The sequence below is a fragment of the Pinus tabuliformis genome, chromosome 8 (genome assembly GCF_031772625.1).
Source record: "Pinus tabuliformis cultivar Carrire ecotype Pingquan chromosome 8, CPIR1, whole genome shotgun sequence".
NCBI lineage: Eukaryota > Viridiplantae > Streptophyta > Pinopsida > Pinales > Pinaceae > Pinus > Pinus tabuliformis.
The window spans coordinates 1,147,539,884-1,147,552,616 of NC_142294.1; the positions used below are offsets into that span (position 1 = coordinate 1,147,539,884).

The following is a 12,733-nucleotide window of genomic DNA, read 5'->3' on the forward strand; positions in this document are numbered from 1 at the left end:
CAAATCTTCCAAAATTCTTCCTTGATCTAGCAGCAAAAGCTTGAGCATTTTCATTATTGGGTTTGGTGTCATTCTTGGCCTTTAACCTTGCTTCTTCTAGAACACATTGTGCCCAAAGTTCTTCAAATGTTGGAGTTTCTTTTCTTGCGTAGATGCTACTTACAAAACCACTCCAATCTGGAGGTAGGGCATTGAGTACAAAAGTGATTAATTCAGAATTAGATATGACTTCTCCAAGCCCTTGAAATTGATCCTTCAATTTTGAGACCTTCATAAGATATGAGGCCATATCTTCATATTTTGATATCCTTGTTCTATAAAGTTGATTCGAAATTTTCTTATCGGTAGCATTGACAGAATATAGTTTGACCAATTTGTTATAGACTTCTTTGGATGTGGATAGATCTGAGACAAAGGAGATAAGATGGTCTTTTATAGACTCTAAGAGGATCCTTTGAGCCCTAACTTCTCCCTTATTGTACCTGGCAACTTCTTGAGCCTTATCTTTGTCTGGCTCTAGAACTTTTTCCTAGAATGTGATCCATGACTTCATTTTCTATGAGAACCAAATCAATTCTCTTCTTCCAAGCCTTGAAGTTAGAGGCTCCATCAAGTTTGTTGCCTTCCTTACAAAAAGATGCCATTTGATTGGAAGATTGAGACATGGAGTATAGTAAAGTACTTACTTGTCAAAGGAGAGAAGGTTGTTATAAAAGTGCTCCAAGAATGTTGATAATGCTTCCAAGAATCTTCAAAGATGTTCTTGAGTGATGGCTTCTATAGAGATGTCTTCAAGCTGCTATGATGACTTCTTTAATGATGATGAATGAGCAAGAGCTTGTCAATGTTTTCAAGAGCCTTCAATGATATCTTCAAGAAAGAGAGGTAGCTGTTTGCAATGATCTTCTTCTATAATGATGATGATCCTTGTGTTTTCTTCTTTTGCCTTCAAGTGTAGTTGCTGCAAATAGCGTCCTCAAATGTAGTCGATGTAAGTGTGTTTTGAGAGTGAGATGGCTGTTGTAGAAGTGTCTTCAAATATGCCAACAAAATTGATCTTCAAGCTGCCCTTCCTTCACCTTAGCTCTGATACCATGTTGAGAAATCAATATGCTTGTAGATTAGAGTAGATTTCTCTTAACTTGATAATTACTTGTGAATGTTTGTTGGCTTCTTATTAAATTTATATTCTCTTCATCAAGCAATTACCAAAATGTACAAAACATGAAGATCACAAGAGACAAAGAACACAAGAGATTTAGGCTCCAAGCTAGGGCAAAACCCCACAAGGGGGAAAACCCAAGAAATCCTCTTCTTATAGAATCAAATCAAAGTGAGATATCCAAGACCCAAAAACCAAGACCAAGACTGCCACAAGACCCAAGTCAACCCTCCTTCAAAACCTTCTCCAACCAAGTCAAAGTCAACAAAGTCAACACTAGTCAAACTTCGGCAATTTTGGTCAAACTTATGAAAATTTCGGACCTGCAATGATAACCAAATTTCGGTCTCGTGACAACTCTGAAATATCGTAGACAAACTTGCATGTGTGGATGAATTAGGGCAAAACAAAACTTTCTCACTTCTTTGACTCCGCTCTCTCTCTTTCTCCTTTGACTTTCATTGAAATTCTTCTTCTTGCACAAAAATTGATGTGATTGATTGATGGTCAAATGAGGTCGAACTATCTTGTATTTATACATGTCTAGAAAGTTGAATGGTTGCCTCTTCTAGGCCAACTTGTCCAGGAGGTCGAATGGGTGCCTCTTCTAGGCCAACTTGTCCAGGTGGGTCGACTTGGTTTGTGGAGGACATTTTGACTAAAGAAATAATTTTCTTTTTCTTACATGAAGTCCAAATGGGACTACGACTCAATTATATTTCTGACTCAATAAATTTTTCTTTTGACTTTGTAAACCCTATAAACATGAAGAGCATGCTTTGACTAGAAATCAAAATAATAATAATGATCATAATAAATGAATATAATACTTACATTAATAGTACATTCGAATTTCAGTATGAGGATCGACACTAGTTACATTTCCAACAGAGAGACCTATGGATTGGTCGAGAAGATTGTCACTCTCTTAGGTCAGTTGACCAGGAGGCCAGTGAGTCTGGTCAGGGAGCTTGGTTCTGAGGCTTGAAGTGATCACTTAGGTGTTGACCGGGAGACCTATGGTTTGGTCAAGGAGATTCTTGAGTTCCCTTGGGCTGTGGCTTGGAGATCTATGGTTTGGTCGTGAAGGATGAGTTCTCTCCCTTAGGTTGTGGACTGAGAGACTGTATAGTTGAGGATTGAGATAGATATTCCTCCATTAGGTTGTGGACAAAGAGGCCTTGTTAGTGGTTGGGGAGATATACCTTGTGCATATGATTGATTTGCCTCATTGATTGATCCCACTGGTCAGTAGGGCACTGACCTGGATGCCATAGGGTTGTGACTTTTGGAATGTGTTGGATGCTATGTATCTTTCCTTATGATGAGACTGATGATCTCTCCCTTAGGTTGTGGTTGAGAGACCTATGGATTGGTCGAGGAGATTGATCTTGACAGAGAGAGAGACTTGTACATCTGATCTCTCCCTTAGGTGTTTACTGAGAGACCTATGGTTTGGTTAGGGATATCTCTCTTGAGAGAGAGAATGAAAAGTACCTGCTTGGCTAGGAGGGAATGTTGGAAATATGGTAGCCATGGTGGGTATTTTCATCATGAAGAAATTGGAAAATTTGAATTTATTTTATGTCTCCCAAAATTACTCAGGTCAGCCTCCTACTATTCAAGTTGGTTGGGCCCTGAAGAGGCACCCATTTGACCCCCTTTGAAGACCATATAAAGGATACCTCCTCTCCTCATTTGTACATTGACTTATGTTGTGTCTATCTTTGATCCAACAAAGTAGAAGCAGAAGAAGGGGGTCGAAAATCAGGAGGAGGGCTTGGCACTTCATCTTGTTCTTGGTTATTGGTTTGGCTATTATCTTGATATTGGTATTTCTAATGTATTGATGAATATTGAACTCTCTCTCTCATAAAGAAATATTTCTGGGTTTTCCCTTTGTGGGTTTTTCCTCAGCCCTAGGCCTAAATTTTTTGTCTCTTGTCTTATTGTTTCATGGTTATCTTTACTGCCCTTTCATGTTTAACATTTGAAAATTTTCTTCCATATAACTGCTGAATGATATTGGATGAATGCTATGTCTAATTAATGCTAATTGGTCATTGGAAGTAGTTATCCGTGAAGAATTTGTTTTCCAGCTTGTGCTTGTAGAAATATCAACGGGATCGTCATAATAGGTAAAAATAACCATAAGAGCATCACAATGGGCCACAGCTAATGCAAAAGACATCAAAGTACTTCACATAAGCATCATCTTCAAATTTCTTTCTAGCTTAGGGTATGTAAACAAGTTACCATGCTTAGATATGGGAGGGTTATCTAAAGGCCCTCTTAGGGGCTTCCAACTCTAAGGGGAGTAACAATTCCTAGGCCGACCCATCAATCAGTTGGTGAAATTGGTTAGTGGCATGGTGGGGGGTTTACTTCATGGAGGATGCCACCATTTTTACATTGGCTATGAAATTCCATGATTCTTGATTGTTATAATGTGAAAAGGGAGCAATCGCGGTACTTAAGTTAACCCTTTCCTTGACCTATTTTTACCACCCCTCTTGTGTTCCTTTTTCATCAACGATTTTCTTTTTCTTGCATGGCTCGGGCTACAAGATTTTACTTATGCATCAATTACCCCTTAAAAATGAAGTGGTTTATTACTCATTGGGTTTGGGATATCAAAGTTCCTTTCATTTTGATTGCTGATTATATTAGCTAGGAATTTTGTTGAGGGATAATGAGAGCTCAGGCTAGGATTTTGTCGACATATTTTATTATATCTCAGCTATTTTTTTGCATTTCATCATTATGGCCTATGCTCTTTTTTTTCTTTATGCTGCATCAACCTCTTAGGGCCAAGTTTCCAAGCCCCACCTAATGAATGAGGAAAACAGGGGATCAACACTGGTGACAAACCGCAATCAGCTGGAAGACGGGATGTGGATGCAGGGTACATATGGAAAGTGGTAGGTATGGATTACCATGGAGACACAACATCAATTAATGCCTCCCATTTGTGCCCCTCTTGGACAGTGGAAAGCAAGTCCTTATGGAAGGTCACACTAGATTAGGAGCAAGGGATAACCACCAAGGTGAAGCATGGGAACAAGAATACAACCAAAATCAGTCTATCATCCAATTCAACCTATGATCCATACCAGAATGCCCTTAAACATTAAATGAAAACATTTGATTACAAAAATGGTTAATGTACCTTACAGTAGATGACCCACCTTCATCTGATAATTAAGTTAGATGTCATAAAGCACTTATTGGTGCATGGCTAGAAGACTTTTGAGGCTAGCAGGCTAGCTATCTATATATCATCATAGGGCTGCTGGCTGGGAAGCTGATCAGAATGGGAGAAAAATTCCAACTATGCAAATCTGCCTTGGGAAATGTGAACAGTATCCTTAACGGAGAAATATGCATAGAATTATGTATCAAAGTGCCTCAAAGGTAAGATGCTGCCATATGAGCAATTGTGCCTCCAAATATGTCAACTCAACAACAAACCACACCTCCAAACACATGAAAGAAAGGTACCACATGGATCTCCATCACTGTCTCTCTATGATAAACAAGATGATGCTTGAACCGGATTTACCATACAATGCTCATAACTCATATCAAACTCCCTAAGTCCATATATCCTGGCACAATGTTGCTGAAAATATTGCCTCAAAAATGCAAAATGAACATGCATTTTCAGAGGGTAACAATGATGTGATATATTTATTATATATTTGATGTAATTTTGTATTTGTTAGTCTTGCATGGACAACTTTCAGTATTCAGTATTGAATTTGATGTATCATTTATGATTGGAATCCACTACATATATATCAGTGGTTTCATTACATATTGATATTTATCTGCCACTGTGCTTATTTGATGTTGCTCTTGGTTTATATTTTAGAATATTAAAAGAAAAGGATTTATTTTGTATTTTTTAATGTTTGTCATGGTTTGCCCTTTTTTGCCAAATTTTCTGATGTCACAATGTCCAAACCATCTGCTGTTTTTTGTCAATGCCGATTTTTTCAACAGTGCTCAACAGCCACACCCATACACATGAACCATGGTAACATTGTACAATAACATTTATGAAGGCACTTCAAGCTCCCAGATACCTGGAACAAAAGAGCAAGCACATGTGCAATGCTGTGTATCTAAAGTTTTGGGTTGTAACTAGCTTCCGTCACTTGAACCCTTTTAAAAGAAGCATGCCTAACAGTGTAGGGTTGTCAATGCAAAAAACGAAGATACCAAGAAAGATGCATTAAAGATTTGTATTATTTAAGATAAATTAATAGCAATTAGGAATGTTGCTGTGAAATATATTGCAGGTTTTATGAGAAAGCAAGAAGGTTAATACATCCTGTCTTGGAAATGACTAATGAGGAAAATAAGAGATTTTAGGAAAAATATGTATTGTCTTTAAAGATAATGAAGTCTTAAGCTTAACTAACTTTTAAGTCTTTGTCTTCCTCTCATATGCACACCCCCGACATATTGTATATCTCCTGTATGTGAGTTATGCTCTCTAGAAGATGAGGATAAGAATGCATTTTTTTCCTTTCCCTTAGTTTTGTTTGGGTTGATCAAATATCATTGAATTGTTGCAGATTGGGAAAACTGACAGCATAATCGTTATAACACATGAACCAAATTGGCTTCATGACTGGTATTGGGGTAATTGCACTGGGAACAATGTGTCTCATTTAATAAAAGATCATCTAAATGGTAGATGTCAGATTCGAATTGCTGGAGACTTGCATCATTACATGCGACATTCAGCCGTCTCAGGAAATCCTGTGCATGTGCCACATTTACTAGTGAATGGCTGTGGTGGGGCCTTTCTACATCCAACTCATGTGTTTTCTAAATTTCGACAATTTCTTGGGGCTTGTTATGAAACTAAAGCATCTTATCCTACTTTTGAAGACTCTAACAGGGTAAGCAATTTTAGTTATTCTTTTCTCACAGTTATTTCTTTGATGCATTTTTATGATAGCATGTATGCCATTACCTGTAAAATTTCTTCTGGTGTATATTTGTAGTATTGAAATTTCTGTAGGCATTTTTCTCATCCTGTTGGAACTTGTTACAGATTGCCTTGGGTAACATTTTGAAATTTCGGAAGAAAAATTGGCGTTTTGATGTTATCGGTGGTATTATATACTTTGTTCTGGTGTTCTCCATGTTTCCCCAGGTGAAATCTTACTAGTTATTTTACATTATTAAATTGAAAATTTCATCAAACATAAAATATCTAATTCTAGATCAGATATTGAAATTATTAAGCCTGACAAATGCTTGAATAGAGAGATATACGAAACAAGCTCAATCAAAGGAAAGATTCAGAGATGAAGTAGCACTAATGAAACTTGGTGATTCAGTAGATTTGTTTAAAGGTGGTTTTACATGGATTGCATATGCATACTCCTGAGCTTCAGTGCCAATGATCTTAAACCGTCTTATTTCCAGTTTAATACCATCTTTTCATTATAGGAGGCTGTCCAATAAAGGTGAAGAGAGAGTTGACCTATTTTTTATATTATTCTGTTTACCACTTCCTTGGAGTGGTTATGGGGGGGATCTTCCTTGCTCAAAGCAACTTTCACATTCCCCAAATCCAATCTGGATCAAAATATGATAACTCTTAATCAATGATACATTTATCCTGTTGGCGAATATATTGTTGAGGGTCTGAAATATAACTTATCAGCAACGTCAGGGAAAATATTATAAAACTTAAAAAATACAAAAATAATCATTTTTTTTTTCAAATTTTTAAACATTTAAGGTGATAAACATCATCAAACAAACACATTACTACGTAAATATGAAAAATAAAACGATATAGAAGATGTATAAAATGTTAAGTGGTACATAACACATTGATACTGAATTATGGTATCTGTCCCAAGTCCTAATAGGATGATACAAGATCACATCATACCAAAAATAAATGAATCTCATGTGATGAATAATCACAAGGCATCTAGATACTACAAGGATAAATGCACCAAGGAATCATCAACTCCCTCTACCCCTTGTGGCTAGGCTTCCATCACTCATCAATCAAAGTCCGCATCTGGGCTTGTTTGGTGAATCCCTCCCCCTCCTTGTCCTCATAGTATTGATGGATATCTTCCTTGGTCCTATCCATGGCATTGTACAAATAGCACATTGCAAGCTTGTCACCATCAACCGAATGAAGAACCTTGACCAAAGGTTCAATAGTGTCATCTGGAACTCCCATCCAAAAACTGATTATGTCTCACGAATTAGGCTATGTCTTGCCCATCCATTTTAGTGTTGTAAACAGAAGCATTCCCTTCATTTTAAAGAAACATCCTCTACAACATAGAATTTTGCAGAGATTGAAGACAAATGAAGCTAGTGGGGAAAAGCGTGATAGTGAGACATTCTAACTCCTTGTTCCTTGTGAACTGTCTCATATATATATATATGTTTGGTAACATTGCTAGCTGATTCAATGATTTTCTGATCCAGGAAATTTTTCCCATGCCCTCTAACATCAAACAAATATAATGGATGCTACAAGGTATCCAATACAAAGTCCAATACCTCTCCATAAGCAACTTGCCAACAACAACATAATTAGCAATGTTGTTTGTAATTACTTGGACAACATATTGCAGACCTATCTTTCCAATTAACCTATCCAACAATTCACATAGTAACTGTTCACCTTTAACATAGACAGGCGCATTAAAAAATTTCATAAACATTCCCCCCCCTGAGACAATTAACCGAGATATTGAGAATGGCCCTGCCCTTCCCATCTGTCCAACTGTTGGACATAACAGTGCACTCGATGATCTCCCATGATTCCCTAAGCTCAGCGAATAATTTGAGTGAAATTTGTCTTTCCTCTTGAAGGAGAGGCCCTCTCAAGTCTTTATATGAAGGGCTTTCATACCTTGAGCCAACAATAGTAGCGGCTTCAAAAATTGGATGGTAGAATGGGTTGTTGTTAGCAATGTTGAAAGGAATGGCCATCTTCAATTTATATGTTCCACTTGCATGTTATAAATAGTATGCATCTCTCAAATTCAACATGGTCAAGCTAAAAAGGGTGCTCCTCTCCTTGGGAAAAAATACTTCTCCACAACCAATCATACATTGTGAGGAAGCTTCTCAACGCATGCTCCATCTCATGGTAAAAGTAGCAGCAAAACGAGTGCAAGTCCCACTCCAAACATATAATTCTAAAAATAGGTGTCAAAATGGATTCAGTCCCTAAAAAGTAGAAGTCCTTAGATTGGTTGAAAATTTAACACTGATATTGTATGTCATGCAAGCCACAAACCAAAAATATAATCACCTAGCCAAAAATAGACTACTAAGAAGCTATGAAACCGGATTCGTTGTTTTTTGCCCAAGTGTCCGAATCCTATGAATTGGATTCGATTTGACCTAATTTGAATCCGATTTTCGGGACACAACGTGTCCTAACGAGAAATGATCGAATCCGGACTGTGTCCCGTTAGGACACATCGTGTCCCGAAAACCGGATTCGAATCTAGCGAAAAGGAACCCACGGGCCATTAAAAAGGGCGCATTCCTATTTTTCTTTACCATTTTCTCTCATTCCTTTTGCAAATAGTGAGCTGTGGGTTTGCTGTTAGAAGTTTGGAGCAAGGAGCCAAGGGTTTGGAGCACTTTCAAGGAGATTCAAGCACCAGGTAAGTGTATTTCATCTCTAATTTTTTGCATTTGTATTACAGCAGTTTGTATATGCATTTCTTTTACAAATTTGTGCATGTTTTGTTTTTTTTTTTTTTTTACAGTATTCATGGCTCAATCAAGGGCAGCGGGTAGGGGGAAAAGGAAGGGAAGAATGTCCCCATTGGAGATGCCCCTCCTCCCCAAATATCATCAGAGTCTGCTGCAAGTAATGTTGAGGGAAGACTTCCTCCTAAAGGTAACATTGAGAAGTATCCCTTGTGGAAATATATCACAAGAGAGGATGGGCCAAGCAGCAAGGGGAAGAGAGGAGGCAATGTGCATTGAAAATGCAACTTTTGCCATTGTACTTTCACAAGCACCTATTTTCGTGTGAAAGGCCATTTGTTGGATTTACCAGGTTGTGGAGTTGGAGCTTGTACACAAGTTCCTTTACAAAAGATGATAGAAATGGAAAAAGAGTTCACTGTTGGTATGGCAAATGTGGCTGCAAAATCAAGAAAAACCAAGAATAATGATCCCCTTCCATTTTTGAGGAAAGACACCACCAAATTTCCATTTGAGAGTTCTATTGAGGGACAAGCAGCAAAAAGAAAGGCAATTTCACTTGGTCCCATGGACAAGATTTTTCAAAAAGAGAAACAGGAAGAGCTTGATCTCACCATTGCCTTTTTTGTCTATCAAAACTTCATATCCTTTAATGTTGCACGCTCACCTCTATTTATTGAGATGTGCCGAGCTCTAACTCATGGGTCTCCATCATGGTATGTGCCTCCTGGTTCAGAGAAGCTTAGAACCACATTGTTGACGAAAGCAAAAAAAGAGGTGCAAAAAATGCTTGAGCCTATTAAAGCATCATGGCCAACATCTTGGTTAGCATTGTTTCTGATGGATGGACAGATCCAACACGATACCCACTCATCAACTTCATGGTGTCTTCCTTGAATGGTCCGATTTTCTTGAAAGCAATGGATACACTTGGAGAATACAAGGATGCACAATTTATGGGTGAATTGTTTATTAAAGTTATTGAAGATGTAGGTGTTGATTCTTGTGTGCAAATCATTACAGATAATGCACCTTTTTGCAAAGCTGCTGGCATGATTATGGAAGCTAAATATCCACAAGTGTTTTGGACACCTTGCATTGTCCATTCATTGAACTTAGCACTAACATCCATTGCTTCTGATGTGTTTTGGATTGGTAACATTATTGAGGATGCACGACATATCCGTAACTTTGTGCAAAATCATACAAATGCCCTCACTATCTACAAGGAGTACATCAATATATCATTGTTGAAGATTGCTGATACACGGTTTGCCTCTTCATTCATCATGTTGAAGAGGTTGAGGGAGGTCAAGACCGCTCTTGGGGCCATGGTTATTTCAGAGTTTTGGTCTTTTTAGAGAAAGACAGATCAAGTAGCCTCTAAAAGAGTGAAGGACACAATGCTAGATGATGCTTGGTGGGAGAGGGTAGATCTAATTATTCAGATCATGGACCCTATTATTTCTTAGCTTCGATTTGCAGATATAGACAAACCCATCCTAGGAGAGGTTTATGAGGGATGGGATTCCATGATTGAGTCTGTGAGAAGCATTATTCTACAGAGTGAGTGCCCTGAGTATGACACATCACCAGAGGCCTTCTGTGGTACTATACAGGATATTCTTGTCAGCAGATGGGACAAGAATTGCACACCTTTACATTGTTTGGCTCACTCATTGAACCCAAAATACTATAGCCATGAGTGGTTGAATGGTGGACCTTCCTGCACATTCCCTCCTCACATGGATGGTGAAATCTCATAGAGGAGGAAAGATGCATTCAGGCGGGTTTTTCAGGATAGAGCATTGCTTGATGAGGTGGAGGATGCCTTTGCAAAGTTTTCCACTAACACTGGTCGATTTGCAGGATATGATGTGATTAGAGACAGGGGGGCTAAGAAGCCCTATTCTTGGTGGGAAAATCATGGGGCAACAAGCTCTCCTCTTCAGCGGTTAGCCATGAGGCTCCTCTCTCAGGTGATTTCATCCTCTTGCTGCGAGAGGAATTGGAGCACATATGGGAATTTATATAGTGTGAAGAAGAGCAGGCTTGAGCAATCCAGGGCAGAGACAATGGTGTATGTGCACACCAACCTTCATTTTATTTACAAGTAGAGGGAAGAGTGGTTGAAGGGAAAGACAAAGATGTGGGATGTCTTTCCTGATGATATGGGTCTGGACAACAGTGTTGAGTTGGCTTTGGCCAACATGGATCTTAATGATCCAGTGCTAGACCCTGTTAGATTTGATGACGGTGATATTGTAGAGGGGTCATCCTCCACACCAGCAGATTTAGAGGCGACTATGGATATAGGGGAGGTGGCGGATGCAGAGGAGAGCAGTGGTGACCATGATGATGAGGACAATGATGCTGATTCTGATGATGACTATGAGGATTGATGACTCATGAGTCATGGGCTACCTACTGCCTTGAGGCTTATATACCTGTAGTTGTTTTGTATATTCTATTTCCATTTTCCATTGGCATTGCACTACCTATGTAACACATTTTGATTTGATGACTTAATGAGAAAACTACAGCTATCAGTGTCTTTATTTTACTATCTTGTCTTTCTCCTATTAGATCATTGATGAATTGAATATGTATTATGATTTATCATTTATGAATTTAGAATTTATGATTCATTGATTTATCATTTATGATTTATGTGACATGTATTTGAATTTTGTATGTACTATGCATGCTATAATATTACTAACTTACTTTGTAAACAATAAAACTTACATCTAGATGAAGATCTATGTTTGAAATCAATGAATTTGTATCATTAATGAGAATTTGTGTAAGAAATATCTAATTTTTAATATATATATATATTTTTAATAAAATAATATATAACAAATCCTACGTGTTCTATTCCGAGGGGTCAACGTGTCCAAATCCGACACTCGAATCCCCGTATCCTACGAATCCTGAATCCCCATGTCAAGTTACTTAGCTAAGAAGAGACCCAAAATTTCACCATCTTGAAATCAGGTAGTGTTTAAACCTAAGTCACCGTGTTTACCAAATTTCATTGTTGGCTGAATTTATTCGATGAGGTTTGTCGAACTTTAAGGTGAGCCTCATGTTGGACATGAACACGAACACAACCATGAATAATTTCACGAAATTTGCTTGAAATTCGATTAAAATTCATCTAAAGTTCATTTAGAATTGCAAGAAGTTTAAGAAGGTTTGGAATAAAAAATTTAAAAAACAATGGAAACCGTAAAACATATTTGCCGATGCTCATTCTACACTTTAAACTTCACTCTTGCCCTTAGTCATGACACACTCCTGCGAGTCGTGACCATTGGTGGCGCAACCTGTAGGCTATAACTTCGGCTTCACATCGACTCATCGTGCATCTCATCCACTCTTCGAATTATGGTGTGGTTACTGTGTGTGACCACTATTGACACGATGACCACAATTGAGTGCCCACTACCCATCATCAGGCTGGATTCTGGACTCGTGGATTCGTAGTTCACTCTGTAGTGCGGGTTCATCAACTAAGGTTTCATATCGGGTATTAATACCTTGTAGAATTGAGTTTCTTAGGCTAGAGAAGAGTTGAGGCTACAAAATTTCTGAACTTGCGGGTAGTTTGATATAATGGACTTTGGAGTTGGACATTGGGACCTGGGTTTGAGTTGGACTATGGACTTGGACACTTCTTTTGAGTCTTGGCTACAAAATTTCTGAACTTGTGGGTAGTTTGATACAATGTACTCTGGAGTTGGACATTGGGACTTGGGTTTGAGTTGGACTGTGGCCTTGGACACTGGATTTGAGTCTTGAATTTTTGAGGTTGGAGGAGAGACGAGGACCAATTGTTATTTG

General features: G+C 38.2%; 1 protein-coding gene across 3 annotated transcripts in view; it reads left to right on the plus strand.

Annotated features, from left to right (window-relative positions):
• The window catches only part of LOC149239407 (uncharacterized), a 130,558-nt gene that overhangs the window by 88,043 nt on the left and 29,782 nt on the right, over positions 1-12,733 (plus strand). For all 3 annotated transcript variants that reach the window (XM_089373406.1, XM_089373405.1, XM_089373407.1), the window contains 2 exons: positions 5,746-6,075; positions 6,231-6,332. In XM_089373406.1, coding sequence (XP_089229532.1) covers positions 5,746-6,075; positions 6,231-6,332 — 432 coding nt within the window. The remainder of the gene's footprint in view (positions 1-5,745; positions 6,076-6,230; positions 6,333-12,733) is intronic.